Raw genomic sequence first — 18955 nt, 5'->3', positions numbered from 1 at the left:
AAAAATTAAAAGTTTTTATCTCCTGCAAGTTTCATGATTTTTATCTAGATTGAAATACGTCATTGATTTATGTCAATGTCAGGTTCTCATCAATTTAATTTTATCGGTCTCTCGAGCCAGTCAATATGAAGCCCATATATCCTGCTATATCCCGAAAGATTCCTAATATTTCATCTTAAGATTTTAAATAAATATCACAATTATTAAATATTCAAATTCCTGTCCTAATATGGAAGTCATTATGAATGCACTGTATAAACTGAGATATCTTTGTATATGGCCAAAATCTAGAAAATATTGACTCTTTTACGTTTTACTGTTATAATTACTTTCAATTGAAACTCTTGCCTTAATAAATTAGCTTTACGGTAAATAATGTTTATAAATAACCTTGGCCACATGCTAGGCAATACAATTTTTTAGATATGGGATCATAATCAAGCAAACATAATAGTTAGTCTATAATATAATTCAATTGACAAGTACAACTATTTATCTTCATAGAATCTTCTAATTAAGCACTCAAAGACGAAATCCTCGTCTAGATTAAAGCAAGTCAACAATCGTATGGAAGTTATTGAAGAAGAGTGATCTTGTTCAAATCAATGCCTAGTCACCAATCAATGGTAGATAAATCTTCATGAGCAACATGAAAGCAATTCTATTTAAACAAAATTGTGCAATAATATTGACTAGACTTGCATGATATTTCAAAAGAGTCAATTTGTGGCCGCTATTACTTTGAGCAAATGATCATGAAGTTTCTCCAGATCTTTGATGTCATGCAACAATGGACACAAATATTGCACCATCCAATCGTCAAACAGTGACAAATAAATGTAAAACTATTTAACATCCAGTCCAAATACTTATATATTCTAAGTTGATCCTACTATTAGCTATGAGAAGTGGGAGGCAAGGCATTTGCCATCAATGAAGCACTTGTTTCAGCATCCTTACATGAAAAAAAAAAAAAAAAAAAGGAATTGTGCATATATGATCTTGTAATAAAGTTTCAAATCATATGCATGAAACTCCATGTGAATCAACCCCTCCATGCAAGGCATATCCCATGACATCATTCATCATAGTTAGACATGCTGTTGAAACCCAGTTACCTCTCCATATCCATGACATGAGAGGCGCAGGGTTAGCACAAGTCTTTCCTAATTCCAACCGTTGCCATGACGAACACTTCATGAAATCTGCAATCTAGAAGAAATTTGACTAAGTGAATGGAAGAGTTGCTTCCACGAGCCAAGCTATGGACGACAGAGTCGACATTAATTACCGAAGCAATTCTTCTCTGTCATGGATTTATTGAAGCTTTCACGAAGTATCCACGTTTCACCAATTGTCCTTGCAAGTCTATATCACTCCCTTGTTTTCTCCATCAACCACGTCAACTACAAGTCTAACAAAAAAAAAAAAAAACACATCAACTGCAAGAAACCGAGAGGAGCAGGTGTGGATTTTCCAGGGAAAGCTATGTTCTAATTTCTATACTTGGACATCTAGAAGATGGAAAGGCAGCATTTGACTTGTTCCAAGTCAGGCTGTTTGTGCTCATATTGGAAGATTAGTGTACCAATCTATTTTTGTGTCGGCTGGTGTTTGAATGAAGCATCGTGGAGTCTTCTTACAGCCAACATGATTTATAAGATGGGCAAAGACTTGGAATAGGACATAACTCTGTCAAACTATCTTATACCGATTCTTTAATGTCGAAAATTATACCTCTAAAAATAATTTTATTATATATTACATTACAAAAATATTATAATATAATAATCGATGTATTATATATAATATTACTAGCAAAAAAATAAATATTGTAACACATAATACACCGTATAGTATTGCTAATATAAAATATTATTTTTAGTGCCGTAACAAAAATTATAATATTAGCATACTATTATATTATAAGGTAATATGCTATGATATGATATTATCTTATATTTTTTTATATTATATTATATCAAAATATAAGTTGCTATGATAATACGATTATAATATTACAGAACAATAATATTTTATTTGTTATTATAAAGAACTAATATTTACTATATTATTATAAAATGTGTGAAGCTATGTACATAGTATATTATTTTTTTATAGGGAAGGAAGTTACGTGATAAAAAGTTACTAGATTCAAGCACTAGGTACCAATAAAAACTAAAAACTAAAAGATTAAAATCCAAAAACATCACTCCCAAAAAATGGGAAACTTAAAGATCACCAGGTGCTTTCCTAGTGGTGTCCATGCTGCTTGTTAGGCGTGTCCCGTCTCCTTTTCGGGTTATTAAATCATTTATAAAATTATAAACTCGTTGATGCACGCATGCATTCCACACAAAGTTATGAGCCACCGAGCAAAAACATGCATGAGAGACTAGGGCGCACGTGTCAGGGTCATCCAATAAATTTTCTTCCATCCCATTTGGACTCTTACCAAATCAGCTGCATGTTAGTCCGGACGACTTAATGTTTTTGTTTTTGGTGACAGGTCCAGACCATTTAATCAACGGTCCGCAAAAAACATCAAAGACTTTCATAGTTGCGAACTGCACCAGGTCCACAAATTTAGAAGCATACAAACATCTAACTATTAATGATCTAAGATTTGCATGTTAGAATTTATACGATTAAATCATATCTAGATATGACCCACATTAATACGTATCGAAATTTATTTTAATTAATTTAATTTGATCTAAACTCTAACTAAAAATAAATTTTTAATAAAATAATAAAGACATATTTGATCATTACTACGATAAAATTAAACTCTATATGACCATCATAGATAACGTTCATCTCGATCTTTGTAACTGATTCAGATACCGTCTCTGATAGATAAAATATATTATAAAAAAAATCTCTTATAGTCTTGGTCTCTAACTCATCCAAAAAAAAATTGTGACAGCCTCTCTATCAAGAATACTCAAAATTAGGATTAGAAAATTAAAATACTGCTCTTAGATGGTTGATTCAAGAGATCATCGATGGCAGCGATGATTTCTTCTCCAAGTAAATTCTATTATCCCATAGAGTTTAATATGCTAGCCATTGTAGAGATTACTGCAATAGAATTTTGATCATAAAAATGAGCCACTACATTACATTAATTTGTTTCTTTTCTTTTTTGTTCTTTTGGTACATGTGGGTGGTCACACCACTTTGATGCAAGAGTAGTCCAGAAAGTTAGAATACAAAAGATCTCATGGGGCTGATAGGATACTCTCATCCTGTCGTCAAATCTAGTCTTCGAAGTACTCTGCAATAAATGATGTAACCCAATCCGTCATGCTGTTCGTCTTCCGATAGATATGACGTACCACCACTACTGCTGGAAGATGAAGAGCAGTTTAGATGTCAAAGACGAGTGGATGGGCTTCTAGCTGCCTCCTGCTATCACGGATCCATCCAATGACGGTTGTAGAATCATCCTCAGTGAAAATTCTTTCTACTCACAGCTTTTGCCTGGCAAAAATAATATCCACCCAGACGGCATGAAGCTTAACTCACAGAACATAAGGCTCAAAGAGATGGGAACCCCCAGCATCCAACTGTTGAAAAATATGTCCGAAAATCAATCGTTTGATGATTGTGCTAATTATAAATGTATATAAATTGATTAATAATAAAGTTATTTGACTTTTTTCATCATAAGGTTACATTTCTAATGAACTCCTATGTGGTGATGAAGTTCTTAGGATTACTTTGATCGATAAAAAAGAATTTATTGCGTAGTCTTTAAATCAGTTTGCGATCAAACGATACGCTATTACTAAGATGATAGTGGTATCAAGTGTAAGTCGTTGTGTGTCATATGCGTTGGTTATCTTCGTACCCAAATGGTGTGGAGATACTGGTATGACATGCAAGTGCAATGTAGGAGTACATCTCATTGAACGTAACTAACTGCAGAGTACTCTGCTGTCAAGAGTAGCTCACGAAGGGTATGGGTATAAGTGTCCCTCTGACCTGAAATCACCACAGTGACTTACAAGCAATTCATTGTACTTTGATGCCGGACTAACTGAGTTTTAAATTCAGTAATAGAAAATTTTTGGATATAGTCAAGTACTTATCAAGTCGGTGCATGAGTCAAGATGGGATTAACCCCTCCGAATTAGTAGGAGTTAATATATCAATGTATTTCAATTTAGTAAAACCTAAGCCTGGATAATCCATGTGATAGATTTAAAAGATTAAAATATAATATGGATGACTTATCTAGGATCGATAATTAAATCTTTGATCTCCTTAAGCATTAGGATCAAAGGGATGAATTATACGGTAACCATACACCAGTAGGTTCTTAAATGTTGCTTCGCCATCATTCAACTTATCCGAATGTCAGATTTCATTGCTAGATGGTTACATCGATTGGTTTAAAAATTTATTCTTGTGCTACCGGCTTAGGTTCGAATTTATGGGATCACACTCAAAAGAAGTTTCTGACTGTTCATGTGGTCGATCAACGATTGAGAATCGTTCAAGGACTTAATCATCAATTTGATTGATGATTAACCTTATGCAAAAGTTACAATAAATTTATTCATCAAGTGAGTGAATTAATGAAGGATTAATTAGCAATTAGATTACTTATTAGCTCAATTTGATTAAGCAAAGAAGATTAAATAAAATCTAATTGAATTAGATTCAATTATGTTTGATCTGATTATGTTATGAGATGACCTAATCGCTAAGAGAGAATTGTCCCTAATTTGATCAAGACTTTGGTTCAATCAATTTTTAATTTGATTAAAATTTGATTAAGAAATTATGAACCTGATTAGCTTGAGTTTCACCTATTTATTTGGGCTTAATCAAATGTGATATGGATTAAGATTCAAATAAGAAAATTAAGAGTCCATATTGCATTGGACTCTTCTCTCTTGCGCCATCAATTTTCAACACCCATATTTCTTCACGCCAAGAGATTTTTTGTGTGAGATTTCTTCATGCCAAAGGCTCTTTCCCTTTCCTTTCTCACATCTAAGAATGGATAAAAATCTGATTTTATGGTATGTTCAAATCTGATTTGAAATTGATAACCATAAAAGATAATGTTTGACCTTATCTACAACTCATGCCGCCATGCCTTCTTTTCCCTTTATTTTGTGTGACAATATGAGGGATTTTATCATGAAAAATTAGATGAAGATCTGATTCCATATGAAAGAAAGTTATTTGGGGCGTGGAATTTATGGAAGGGCAACACATCTTGATAGAGTCCAAGATTCTCAGGACTCTTCATCCCTACCTCATTACACGCCAATAAAAGGGGTTTTATTTTTTGTTTTGAGAGTATAAGAGAGAAGAGAGAGTGCTTTTTATGTTGGAGGGCTTTGGGCATGGTTCTTGATGTGAGACAAAGAGAGGAGAGTTATCTCTCTTTGAGTGTGTGCAAAACCTGGTCTTATAAGGTTTCTTCCTATGGGTTTGGAAAGAGTGAAAAAGAAAAGAGAAGATAGTCTCCTCTCTATCTTTCTTCTACATCATCATCTCCTCTAGAAGTTCATCTTCAATCTCTGAAAAAGTTCAGAAATTTAAAGAAAGGATCTAGATCAGTCAAGAAGATGGTCTTCACATGAACTAGTATTTTCGAGGAGACCGATCAGATCAGGGCTTCGAGTGGACATTCCATAAAGGTCAGACGCATGTGTGGCTGCGAGCAACTAGCGAAGATCATCTTTACCACATCTCTCAGCAGCGATGATCGTCGATCCGTACTCAGGTATCGAATTCTGAACTCAGATAGAAGTAAATCTGATCTACGGTTCACATGCATGCATGCTGATTTTATCTTTTGAATTTTTTAGATTTTATATGCAATATATCATGTCATAGATTTTAGAGTAGGTTGATTTGATGATTAGATAATATACATATTAGATTAATATTATGAATCTAGTTATCTTCCGCTGTGTTTTATTTCAAAAATTTTTGAAATATATGTATGAAATTGTCTACATTTTCCAACAGTAGTATCAAAGCCCAGGTTCATTATGACATATTATATGTGCATATTAAATCTAAAATTTAATTTTATTTAAATCTGATATGTGATATTTTAGATCTAAATTTAATTAAGGATAGATCACACAAACTGACATAAGATTATCCTGCTGTAGGGTTTACCCCTTACACCAACAGCCTGGCATCAGGGCCTTGGATGACAAATCCTACACCACCCCTCCCATCTCTGATATTGCCATCAAAGTTTATCTTGACAAAATTCGAAAGAGGGGGCTCTCAGGAAATGAAAATGACCCTCTAGATTGCTGCAGGAGCAGCAAGGGAGTCCCAGTGAACAGAGGCATCAAGGGATGGGCTAGTAGCATTGAAATGATTGTACTCCACAGTCAAGCAAATAGCTCTCTCCAACACTCGATGTGCAGGAACCATCTCATTCTCGAAGACTAGACTGTTTCTGGAAAGCAAATCTGATAGGCAATGTAAACCATCTTACCTCCCAAATGGAGGTCATCCTGTCAGCTGTGCTCCGATGGATCACACTCAAAAAAGACATCAACCAATGGCCCCCAATCGTCTCCTAAGACTGGCCAACCATCCTCCTTTGAATTAGCCGAACTCTTAGACAGTGCGGGATAGTATGCTCTGTCGACTCATCCTCCAGCCCGTAGATTGGACATGAAACTGACAACTCCATACCCCTATCTCTGAGAAGCATGCCTATCAGAAGCCGATCCTATATAAGCTTCCAGAGGAAGAGTTTCACTCTGTGATGGATGGGTACTCTCCAAATCCAAATAGCCTCGATTTTTCTAGTCGTTGTCGGCCTGAACATCTCAAATAAGTTCCTCAAGGAAACTCCAGGATAGCAAGATCGGCCCCACATCCTCAAATCCTGACTACGGTGAACCAAAATTGAAGTAGCGAGGATCCAATTAGCAAGTGGACCACCAAATAGTCTGGTAATATCCTGCACTCTCCAGCCCCTATCATTGGTGTTGAGTAGGTCGCAGATGTACAGATGATCATCCACCTCACTACTAATATAGGTTGGCCACTGGGATAATGGAAAGCTGGAGATCCAAGCAACTTGGCTCACAACTATCGAAGTCCCATCTCCAATCAATAATCTTACTTAAGCCAAAACAGCAGGTCCACAAGCATAAATCTCTTTTCAGAGAAAAGAACAATCACGGGGGGCTTCGATCTGAGAAAGCTGGCTTTATGCCTCATACCGAGCCTTCATCATCCTGCTCTAAAAATAATCCGACTAGATAAAGAATCTAACAGTATGTCTGAAAATCATAATCTCTCTTCTGATTAATAGAAACTAAATCTTCAGATCATCATCCCTCAGCATTATAATACTAGAAAGTGTTTTACAAATAGTAACACAAGCTATCCACTTAATATGGTTGCAATTGTGCATTGTTTGGCCAAGCTTCGTTTTTCTTTGAATAGATTTTATCCAACAAATACATTCCACTGACTCTAAACTTTTTTTTGTAAAACATTGATTAATATTTCACATTTGAAATTTGCAATTGAGAACCATGCTACGTGATCTTATAGTGGATACGGTAGAGGCCATTTATTAATCAGGTCTTGGTTTCGGTCCCAATCAAACTCAAACCTGCTTAGGACAATTTGATCTACCTGCAAACCACCTGCACCCAGCCACACATCGCAAAGAAGGAGGCAGTGATGCCGTTTGGCTGGAGCATTTCTCCAAGTTTGAACCGGTCCAAAGAAGCAGAAATAGAACTGCCATGACACTCGGAGACCAGCTATAAAATAAAGATTAAATACGGAAAATAGCATACGCCCGTTGAAGTGAGCGTCCAACTAGACCTCTACATGCTTCGGTTGTGTTCCATCGGACCTCTATCTCAAGCTAAACCGGATAATCCCACCAATAGGAACCCGGACCCCAGAGTCCCCATTGACCATTAGTTTTTTATCTCAAGTTGTTCCAGAGGGACACTGGAACGTGTTTCCGTGGATAAATATCCAAGTAGCTCGCCTAAGTCGCCATGGGAGGGAAAATTAAAACAAATAAGAAAAGGAATTAGCGAACGCTAGGCGGTAACCAACCTTCGGATTGGAATTCTAGGGGTTTATAGTTGGTTCTATCGGATCTATAATGGTGGAAGAGACGAGAGGGGAGTGGAGGCGGCGGAGGTAGATGAGGTGCAAGCGCCACCCGTCCGATAACGGCGTCGGCGTCTGCGCCCCCTGCCTCCGCGAGCGCCTCCTCGCCCTCCTCGCGGACCACGCCGACGACCCTCCGCACCACCGCCGGAAGCCGGAGCGCCTGCCACCTCCGCCGCCCCTTCAATTCCCACGATCTGTCTCTCCCTACGTCTGCCGCCTCCGATCCGTCGACCCCGCCCCTTCCCGCCTCTCCCGCGTCTACTTCAGCACCCGCCGGGTCGACCCGTCCTCCTCCACCGCCGCCGCCGGCGGCTGCTGGAGGAGCGGCTCCGGGAAGTCATCTTTTCCGTCGTCCCTCTTCGGGAACTCAAGATCCGAGAAGGCCGAGTCCGATTCCGGTATCTCGGAGGCTTCCAGATCGAGTTCTTGGCTCTCGGTTCTCCTCCACGGCCACCGGAAGAAGAAGAAGAAGAAGAAGAAGAATTCTAGGCCATTCGCGGCGGAGGAGGAGGCCGCAAAAAGGTCGTGCCCGGCAAGGGAACGGGGAATGTCGCCGGACACGGATTACTCCGCGTCGGGAAACGAGTGCGCCCCGGAGTCACCGGGGAGCTGGTGGAGATCGAGTCCATCATCGAAGCGGCGGCCGGCTGCGTATCACCACCGTCATCACCGAGCCTGGGGGCTTGCGGGCTTCGCCGTCTGCCTGAGCCCGCTGATGAGGGTGAGCCCCGGCCACCGACGGAGCCAGGAGGCAGCGGAGGTGGGGTTCTCCGGAGAGCTCCGGGGCACCCTAAAGCCGCACCACGGCCGCCACGTGTCTAGCGGGGCTGCCTCGCTCGGCCCGAGCCGGTCGAGGAAGCCGGTCGACTTTGGCAGGTTCCGATGACACTTTTACCCCGGTCTTCCCTCTTTACAACGTCTGCCCTTTCTATTTAAGGAAAAAATAGTCAGATTTTTAGTGGATTTTAATTATATACTTAGAAAGGTGGTTGATGGTGTATTAAATGCATTTTCGTATATTTTTAGTGATTGGATCGTTAGGAAATAATCACTGGTGTGCGTTTAAATTATCAATTTTGAACGTTCGAATGATGAAAATTTAGAAATCTTCTCTTGCCAAGCTTTAAGCGTCACTTTTGCCCTTAACACTCTCCATCACATCATTATTGACTTTTCATATAGAATTATCTTGTAAAACTAATGCTAATATTGGTGTGAGAAAATTGTCAGTTCCCCTGGTCTACATTTTTTTTCCCTTTCCCATACGATAGAGATGACTGGAGTTATTAAGTCTTGTGATGACTCAAGGCCCTTCTCTGTCTGAAGAGGTAGAACGATTCGAAGCCAAAATAATGTGAAGCGGGACCCACACCTTGCTTGCACCGGGTTACTGGCTTAGTGCTTAATGCAGTTAAGAAAATTCTTCAACTCATTTATTATTTTCTTCTTAAATATATGGGTTTTTGTAATTCATACCTATAATAGTGAAAGATCAATTGAATACCTATCATAGTTTTAAATAATAGTGTTTTGTTATTTTCCACGGTAATTAACTATGATAATGTAAATAGCGGTCATTATTTGCACTTGTATTTTTCCCTCATAATTTTTTAAATGATTTTAGGGTCCAAAAAATATGTTGTTTTATCTAATAAAATATGAATGGAAAGATGACGCCACTATGTATATGATATTTTCCACTATAATATCATTATAACAGCTGTTATTTTAATAATCATTTTAATATAAAATACATAAAAAATACTTTTTATATAAATAATAGTTAAGATAATCAAAGGGCACAAGAGGAGAGAGAAGGGGGTGGGGGAGTGGGGAATCAAGAAAACACAGTCAAAGAGAAGGATCCCAGCTCAATCGAATTTGAGATTTGGGGGAAAAAAAATTAAATTTCAAACTAGAGATTGAGCAGCTTCGTGGCATGCCACTGGTTAATGAGATGGTGGACCAAACGTCCATAGCCTAACAAATCTTTCTTCCTTTCGGCAAAACGAGTAATACACACTCCTTCGGCCGTCCTCATCACTACGCTCGGAGTGACCGGAAGAAAGAGATGGAAGGATACACAGAGAGCGAAAGAGAAAGAGGCCAATGGCCGACTGATAGCCGAAGAGGGTGTACCTGGCGGTAGTTTCTCTATTCGGGGGAGCTCTTTCTACCTACAGCCTTTTTTCCTAATTCTCCCTCCATTCTATGATAACGGTAGCGGATCCATATGCATCGTCCCCCTTGGCGAGGCACCGGCCCGGGCGTAGCATGGAAACGGCAAAAACTGAAGAACTTGGACCACGAAAGTTCAACATTCTCCTGAACAAAAAAACCTACACATCGTGCTTTACGTGGGATCATCGGTCCTTTCGGTTTGCACTCATCAATGGGACGACACAGACCGATGAGGCTTTCTGCAAGTTCGAAGGCCCACGCCACCGATCATTTCTGATGGCCATCTGCACTAAGTATTCGGCTCGATGAGTGGCTCCTCTTGGTCGGATATCAGAATCCAAAAAGCATAAAAATTATTAAAAAAAATCAAAAAATTGTAATCGACTTTATTTGACACATCAACAAGTGTCCAAAGAAGCACCACCAGCAACAGCAATTTCTCACTTTCAGCACCTATGTGGTTGGACTTTTGCATCGCACTAGTAGTTTAAATCAAAATTATCTTTACTTGCACCAGCAGAGATCAAATGTAAAACCTTCACATGGTAGTCCAGGACCAGAAACTTCCAATAATAGATGCAAGGATGTCAACACCAGCAATTCAGGAAATACAGTATAAGCATGTCAACAACGATCTCACTACGCATTCTCTATCTATATCACTGAAGCCAGGAATAAACTGCAGCACCTGTACCTACAATTGTTTGAAGTGTTTCTGATGGTCCATTTGACACAACACTACAAGATCTCTTGATGAACTAAAAATTCTATATGAACACGCAAGAAATAAATACAAAAAATAGAAAAACACATTGACAAGAGACCGATTCACCCACCAGAACCTCAGCCACCTTTTCCTTTTCCAAGTTGGTCCATGCAGCTCTACAAAGAAAGGTGACAGTGTCTATGGAACCGAGCTGAAGCAGACAAAATTTGATAGTAGCTCACATGCATTAGTAAGAGGCTAAGAGCAATGTAACGGGACCTGGATAAGCGTCAACAGTTGCATCCTCCAGATGGTCCCTGTGACTGGGTTGAATTCGCACTGGTAGCCTTCAAGTTCACATCAACCATGTCTTCCTGCTTTGTTGATGAGAGAGTCTCCATCCCTGGCAGTGCAGCAGCAATTTTCCGGAACAATGCCTGAAGATAGAGCAGTTATTTAGTTGTCATTTTGGTGAAGGAAACAAAGAGAATTAGTTGAAAAAAATGCACCAATATATAAATGAAAAATCACCAAAAAAAAAAAAAACAAAACAAAAGGAAAAAACTTAGGAAACTGGTACCTAAAGGTTTTCCTTTTGTTCCTAATATATTTAGTGACAGTTATTTCCCAGTAGTTAAACTGGCGTTCCACTACAGGTGCACTGGATCAGATTGGTTCTCAAGAAGCACCCTTATTTGCATGAGCAATCCATGCAGCTGCACCAACATAATTTTGCACTCCATATATATCTGTCTCTTATCCAACATAAGTTCAACAGCATTTTATCAAAGACAATAATATGTTGAGAAATTCATATTCCATCTTTAATGCTCTTGATCAGACAGCACAAATTCCATAAGAAAGCCTCCAAAGTGGAGCGTTGTAGGCAATCTTACGGAGCAGCCTACCAGAGGTTACGTATGCACCTCCTTGTTTAGCTTATATGTACATAGCAAAGTTTGCGGCAATGTGCTCTCCAATACAAAAGCCGGCATCCTAGTCTGCATGCCAGACAGTCCACTTCAGTGAAAGAGGCAAAAGCTATCTTGTGAGAGGTATGCACCTTTACGTTGAAGCCAGCTTTGGCACTTGTTTCAATAAACATGACACCAAGCTCTCGTGCTTTGGCTTCTCCTTCTTCTATTGAGACTTGCCTGTTGCACCAACCACATAACCATGAACAATTAAATAGTCACTAAAAGTAGAGGTATCAGAGAGATTTTACAATGAAAACCTCAGTGTTGCACATATCAGCTCATAGTCCTGGTCAATTTGGATAGACAACTATCACATAAAGGGAATAAAAAAGGCAGGCACAAAGTTGAGCTCTAGTAAACCTAGACGATTATATCAACATCCTAACCACCTTGTGAAAGTTTATACCAAAAGAAGGGGGCAAAAAGAAAATGCTTTTAGAAAGAGACGATTCCACCCATCAAAAACCTGGCATTTTACTATTAAAGTTTACTTGCATGTGATAATGATGTAAAAACCAGAACTTATAATTGGCAGTTACAAATAAGTTATCTTTTCCTGCCTCATATAAACTACAGTGAGTATAGTCAATTCATTGAAATAGTTAACCCTGCAATGATCTAATTCTAAGTAAACTACAATTATCAATTGATTCTTCTAACAACTGTTTCAAAAGGAATCCAGAACTTGTCTCTTTTTGTGTTAATAGCAAAACAAATCATAAATTCAAATAATTTATTTCAAAAAGTTCTTATCTTACTGGACCAACCTATGCAAACCTAATTTGAATAAAATTTGTGCCTCTTAAATGATCAACATAAGCTGGAAACATATGCCCTTTGTATGTTCTACTGGTCAATATTTCTCACCAAATATAATAAAGTGTAACAACAAGTGTAAACACATGAACTGAGCTATCCAAGAAACACATGATTATATTTCACAAATACTGTTTGGTTTTTTTCAGAAATTTTTGTAGAAAACACTTCATACAAGTTAAATAATTTTCAGAATGTTCAGTAGAAAAAGCTTCAGATGATTAACATGGATGTACATCTCGGGATCAAATTCTGAAATGTATTCTGCAGCATAGGTGTTGAATGCTATCGCATAAAAGCAACACCAAGCGGTTCAAGTGCAATATTGAAGGTGGCTTAGGAACAATTTAGCATTGGAAAAAAAGAGAGAACAAAACAGTCCTGTGCCTATGAGATAAAAATTGTAAATATCATCCAGTTTACTGCATCACTCTACAATGCTTATACGTTATTAAAGAAAGTTCTAGCTTACTATAATATCTGTTGTCTAATGAACTATACAAATTTCCCCGTAAAATGATGGTTCTATATTAGCCCTTTTAAAGGGGAAACCAGGAGAGATGAAATTCCACCAGCATCTACAAACTACCACATTGACTTTAAGCATGCTTGATTCTTCCAAAAGTTCATCACGCATGTAGGATCCATTGAATCATAAAGAGATGCAAGGATATATTGAATCTAAAATCTCAACAATCAGGTAAGAAATATCAGTTTACCCTGCCACACGAATGCTTGAGGAGGGAACACATCTACCAAACTAGGTTATTTTATATACAGCAAAAACAAAACTACTGCAAGAAAATAAGATGTACAATCACCTATCTTCTCAGGGACAACCACACCATAAATATCTTAAGAGTCCAAAAATAGCCATCATCACTAATTAGCTCTTTCTCTCCCAACCCTAACAGTCAATTTTACATCTCATTCTATGTCTAACTCAATTACTATTTTTAATGTCCACATAATTCTAAAAGCCAAATGATTGTTTAATTAGTCTTCCAATTCTCCTAGATTCCCTTGTTGAATGAAACCATTATACTGTTAAAAAATAAAGGGGAAAAAGAGAAAAAAAATCAGAACCTAACTTTAGCAATTTGAAAAGATCATCAACTCAAGTAAATAACAAGATAGACACCGGTTACCTCTTGTCAACAAGGTCAGTCTTGTTCCCAACAAGGACAATGATAACATCACTACCCCTCTCTGTGCGAACCTCTTCGATCCACTTTGAAGTATTTAGGAAAGACTGTCGGCCTGCATTTTTTTTTTTTTTAGGAAATGAAGTAATCAGTTAAAAGTTCCGGTATGCGATACAGAATGTAATGTACTCATAGGAAGACAGAATATACACTCTCATCTTACGTATGAAACTTGTTAACATGGGTTCTTAGAAATCAGAGGAAACTAACAAGTAGCAGTAGCACTACACTACCCGAGATATTTTTAGCATTAGAAATGCACATTCTAGATTTTAGGAGACAAATTTGCTAAAATATAAATGGATTTGTTAAAATGCATTAGAGTAGGAAACATACTTGAGACATCATAAACAATGACCGCAACAGAGGAGTCTCGAATGTAGCTTGGAATTAGGCTCCTAAATCTCTCCTGCCCAGCTGTGTCCCTGTGGATGATGAAAAGTATGAGACAAGAATTGCCCCCACCCCCCACCCGCATCAACAGAGAGAGAGAGAGACAGAGAGAGATAATGACACAACACTGTATATCTGCATAGAATTTCCTGTAGTATTCTCCTGTTAATCATTTTAGACGAGAGCTTATATATGTTTATAAGCCATCCTCTGACCAAAATTTGGGTTTAAATTATCTTGTCTGTCTCATAGCTAATTTACCCATACAATGTTAACCATAATAAAGTATTCAGAAATCTTTGTGGAAGTCATGGCAAAGTTTTAGAACCAAAAATTCAGAAACTGGAGCCCTGACTAGCTTCTGTTTACATTACAAAAACAAACAACACAAACACAAGTCCTCTATGGAACTACTTACATCACAAATTGCTAAGCTTGGCATGTTACAACAGTAACCCGGGGAACTGGATATGTAGAGGTGACATCAATTAACGAAAATGCAATTCAACAAAGGGCATAGATATGAGAGTAAAAACTGGACTTTCTACTGAAAGATAAAATATGAAGGCCACTTTTTTTTTTGAAATTAAAATATGTTTCATAAAATTGATATAAAAGTGAAAGATCTTTTAGCTTAAGAACTTACAGGACCTTTATATGTTGTAATATCACCTATCACTGAATTTCACAGGGCATTGTAGATTGGGCTGAATATTCAATAAATTAGTAGATCTCTATCACATTAATGATCCAAATCCAGAGGAACAAGGTAGGGCATAGAAGAATAAAAAATATTCACAAAATTTTATAAAACCTCTTTCTAGATATCAAAATTCAAAAAAAAAAAGAAGATTCAGACCATGATGTAAAGGAAGGTTACTGATAAGGAAAAGCAATATAATCAACTAAAGGTATTTTTATGGTTGAAAGCTACAAAATGAGATCATAATATTGCGACCAAAACAATATTCACCAAATCAGAATCTGCTATGGATGGCGGTGAAAAGAAGCCAAACTTGAGGAAGCTGGGGTCATATAAAACTCGGCTGGATGCACAACTAGGAAATCTCAATCTCAACTGAGCTTGCGTGAGCACGGCATGTAGCATTGAGGGGGGCTGAGAGAGGGGCTGAGGTCCCATGGGAGGTGTGGAACAGAGCAGCCAAGGACGGTGGGCTGGTACATTAAGACAAGGGTGCTGGCTTGGAGGATCCAAGGATGATGTTGGTGTCAAGGTTAGAACAGCAATACATTTTTCAACAAGGAGAAGAGGCAGCAGCAGTGGTGATGTGGCCAGAGCAAACAAATGGACAGAAGTTGAGATCAAATATAGGGATGTGGTGACGCTCAGGAGGGCTAAGCCAAATCCAGAAATCCCTGCCATAAGAATGAGTGAGCCAAAGAAGTAAGGACTGCACATGGAAGGAAAAACTAGAGATTAGAAGGTTCCTTTGCTATTAGAGTATTCACAAGAGTTAAAGCTGGAAAGTCTGGCCATGGATCCTTAAAAATTTATAGCCAATCTCAGCCAAGATCAAGATCTCTGGCTGAGATAACTTATCTTCAATTTTGTAGATTCAAAAAGAAAAAAAGAGAAATTTTTGTATACATAAGCCACTAATCGATAGTATATACACTTATTTTTACCTTTATATACTAATATAAGGCAGCAAGGGAAGGAAGAACTAGAGTTGAGAGATGGTTCTTTCAAGATTAGAGGATTCACTAGGTTTAGGGCTGGTGTTCTTCTGGCCATGTATCCTTAGAAATCTAATATGCACAATTGGATAAGAGTAGCAACAGTATGTTTTTATGTGAATATAGAAACATTTCATTAGATAGACGGAATACAAAATGATGCCATGACCCTACCAAAGCTGTAGTCTGACAGTTCGATCTTCAAGGTACATGGTCTTCGACAGAAAATCAATGCCAATTGTAGCCTGTTGACCAAGAACAATAGACTTCTAAAAACATCGGTATATAATGAAAAAAACAAAGATAATAAAGCAAAGTAACTTCATCTACTGTACAAGTATGATAGGACATCAAAATGGTAACAAGAGCAAGAAAAGATGACAAAGACCGAAGATTATCGACAAAAAATATAAGTTGTGCAACAAAATTCTATCCTCATTTTCTGGAAATACACAGAGATACATGCAATTAGCAGCACCAAAAAAAATTTCTGTTCACCCGTAGTAATTTTGTAAAGGGCATCTAGTATGTTCACAGAAATCAAAGATACCATCTACACTTTTTTCAAGGACCGCATAATATTAATGAGAACCATATTAGAGCTAATTTCCCAAGACAAGTAGTCATTTTGAACTATAACTTTCACAATTTCTTCATGCACAATTTCAGATGAAGGGGAATTATCAACTATCACCAAGTAACAACGGAAGGAAAAAAAAAAGTCCCGATACACAGGGCATCAAGACAAAGAAATATAACACAAAGTTCCCCAAAATAGTATTCAACTCTACTCAAATCTTGCTATACCCGAAAACGATTAGGCCTTGGCTTTTCCTACCCTGGGGATTTCTTAAGGACCAAAATCAAATCTCAAGTGACGTCATCCCAAGAACAAGCAATTCAAAAGGTGGATCTCACATGTGCAGCTGTCCATATTAAAAAAGACTAAATAAATGATATGATGAGCCGAAAACGATTCCTGAAGAACTTGAGCCAATCGTAGTACAATCAATCGGGCAAACTCTGAAGCAAAAGTGCCACACCAATACAGAACAGAACAATCTCGATCCAAAGCTTATCACCCTAAACGAGAAGAACGATTACCAAGTAAAGAAATCCAATGAGATCTCACTTCTACGGAGCAAAAGAAATCGCGAAGAAAATGAAAAAGAAAAAGACAAAAAAATCAAACCCTAGATCATGGATCGAGGAACGGGATCTACCTGGTAGGTGTTGTCGAACTTATCGTACATGAATCTAGTGATGATGCTGGTCTTCCCCACCGACTGATCCCCCAAGAACACCAGCTTGTACTTGGCGAGGGCGGAGACCGGAGCCATCGCCGAAGCGAGTGAGAGCTTTTGACGGAACCCGAAGCACGAAGAGGAGAGCGAGAAGAGATCGAGAGAGAGAGGGGGCTTCGGGCGAGAAGCACCAGCAGCCCAGAGGATTTCTACACGTTACACACCGTCTTCGTTGGCATTTTGTGTAGTTTTTTCCATTTTAAATTCGTTCCATGGGCACCGAACGCCAATCCGGTTGCAGGGCAGTGAACTCCACGTCGGCTCTACACGTTTGATGTTCCGCTGGAACCGTTTAGCCCTAGGAAGGAGATTGCCTGGCTGGCTGCTTATTGGCTGGAAGATTCTATCCTAGAGGAGAGATTTGCGCTGGTCCACCTAGGCGTGGTCCAGGCAATAATTTCTCATGCTGGAAAGAACGGTGCAGTGACAGCTGGACCGTTTAGGGCCCTGCTTCCATTGGCCCATTTATCAAGCACACATCTTGGTGCCTCATCATAAAAATCAAAGACCATAATTGATTGCATGTATGACTGTATGGTACATATGGTGTAGACAAAATTTCTCAATCCTAAAGTGGGAGACAACTTGAAGGAAGGACTTTATGTTAGAAAAAAGAGAGAGCATAGAAAATATATAAGAATACTTGGCTGCTGACAGAATATTTTCTCAGAAGTTAGACTTTTGGTTGATCACTTCATGATGAGATGGAAGTCGATTTATAGTAGAAAACTGGACTATTGGTCCATAATTTGTGTCTTAAAATGAGATAAAATTCCACTTGTATCATCAAAGTTTATAAAATAAAAGATAATATTAAACACATCTTAAAATAATATATGCAAAGAATAATAAAAGATGTTTGCACCTATACCATCACCAATTCTTTTCCAGCATAAATTTCAACTAGGAAAATGTTTCATATACCCCATAGTTTTTATAAACGACTGGGAATAAAATGGATGATAGAGCCTTTAACAAACCATGGCCCCCCAGTAATGTGGACTGCCTGTTACTCGGTGGAATTGAAGGCACAATAGTAGGATAGCATCATCAGGTTTGTACTAGAAAATACATAGCGTATGATATCGGTTTAAAAAATAATATACAATATATTAAAATGCACATATCTTTGTCGGGAGGGTGAGGCTTACTGTTAAGCCCTTAATGGAGTTGGATGCACATTCGAAATTTACGTCAAAATAGTGGAGATGTTATGTACCTAACCGAACAGTATAATGGGCAACGGAAAAGCTGTAGGGGCATGTCTTGTATTGTTGCTTCTCACCTAGGGCATCTCCTAATCAGTCCTTATTTCACTAACCGGCAAAACTTCTTTTTTAATCTAAAATAATAACTTTGAGTGGTGTTAAAAAGGAAAAGCATAAGTGTTCATGCTACTTGACATAATCAATGAAGTTGGTCACACCTTCCAATCATCAAACCTTATAATTTTGTACATACATGCCAATGTATATAGTGGTACATCTCTGTCTATACATATTAGTGCATAAATATTGTTATAGATTAATGTTG

The 18955-nt window shown here is 38.1% G+C and overlaps 2 protein-coding genes across 3 annotated transcripts; one reads left to right on the top strand and one right to left on the bottom strand.

Moving 5' to 3' along the window:
* Window positions 1-8010: 8010 nt before the first annotated feature.
* Window positions 8011-9271, top strand: LOC105053895 (uncharacterized). The gene has a single exon (XM_010935229.3). It carries the CDS (start codon window positions 8174-8176, stop codon window positions 9026-9028), a length of 855 nt encoding a protein of 284 aa, XP_010933531.1. The 5' UTR covers window positions 8011-8173; the 3' UTR covers window positions 9029-9271.
* Window positions 9272-10945: 1674 nt separating this feature from the next.
* LOC105053896 (ras-related protein RABH1b) lies at window positions 10946-17600 on the bottom strand. 2 transcript variants are annotated; one of them, XM_029267295.2, is made up of 7 exons: window positions 17342-17600; window positions 16293-16363; window positions 14364-14452; window positions 13971-14082; window positions 12093-12183; window positions 11309-11466; window positions 10946-11205 (listed from the first exon to the last, which is right to left on the bottom strand). In XM_029267295.2, the coding sequence occupies exons 1-6, from the start codon at window positions 17456-17458 to the stop codon at window positions 11320-11322; spliced, it is 627 nt and encodes a 208-aa protein (XP_029123128.1). In that variant the 5' UTR covers window positions 17459-17600; the 3' UTR covers window positions 10946-11205; window positions 11309-11319. The 2 variants fall into 2 exon arrangements, with proteins under 2 accessions (XP_029123128.1, XP_010933532.1); XM_010935230.4 differs by having other exon boundaries at window positions 10946-11466; window positions 17342-17599.
* Window positions 17601-18955: the final 1355 nt, after the last annotated feature.

The sequence above is a fragment of the Elaeis guineensis genome, chromosome 11 (assembly GCF_000442705.2).
Source record: "Elaeis guineensis isolate ETL-2024a chromosome 11, EG11, whole genome shotgun sequence".
Classification (NCBI taxonomy): Eukaryota; Viridiplantae; Streptophyta; class Magnoliopsida; order Arecales; family Arecaceae; genus Elaeis; species Elaeis guineensis.
The sequence above is the reverse complement of the archived record's forward strand: the minus strand, read 5'-3'. Positions and strand labels throughout refer to the sequence as shown.

Excerpts from the sequence above, each read along its gene's own strand:
- LOC105053895 (XM_010935229.3), top strand. The coding sequence starts at position 8,174 with ATGAGGTGCAAGCGCCACCCGTCCGATAACGGCGTCGGCGTCTGCGCC.
- LOC105053896 (XM_029267295.2), bottom strand. The coding sequence starts at position 17,458 with ATGGCTCCGGTCTCCGCCCTCGCCAAGTACAAGCTGGTGTTCTTGGGG. Across the intron at positions 16,364-17,341 it reads AGTTCGACAACACCTACCAG|GCTACAATTGGCATTGATTT; the intron begins GTAGATCCCGTT and ends CTTGGTCAACAG. Across the intron at positions 14,453-16,292 it reads ACTGTCAGACTACAGCTTTG|GGACACAGCTGGGCAGGAGA; the intron begins GTAGGGTCATGG and ends CATCATCCACAG.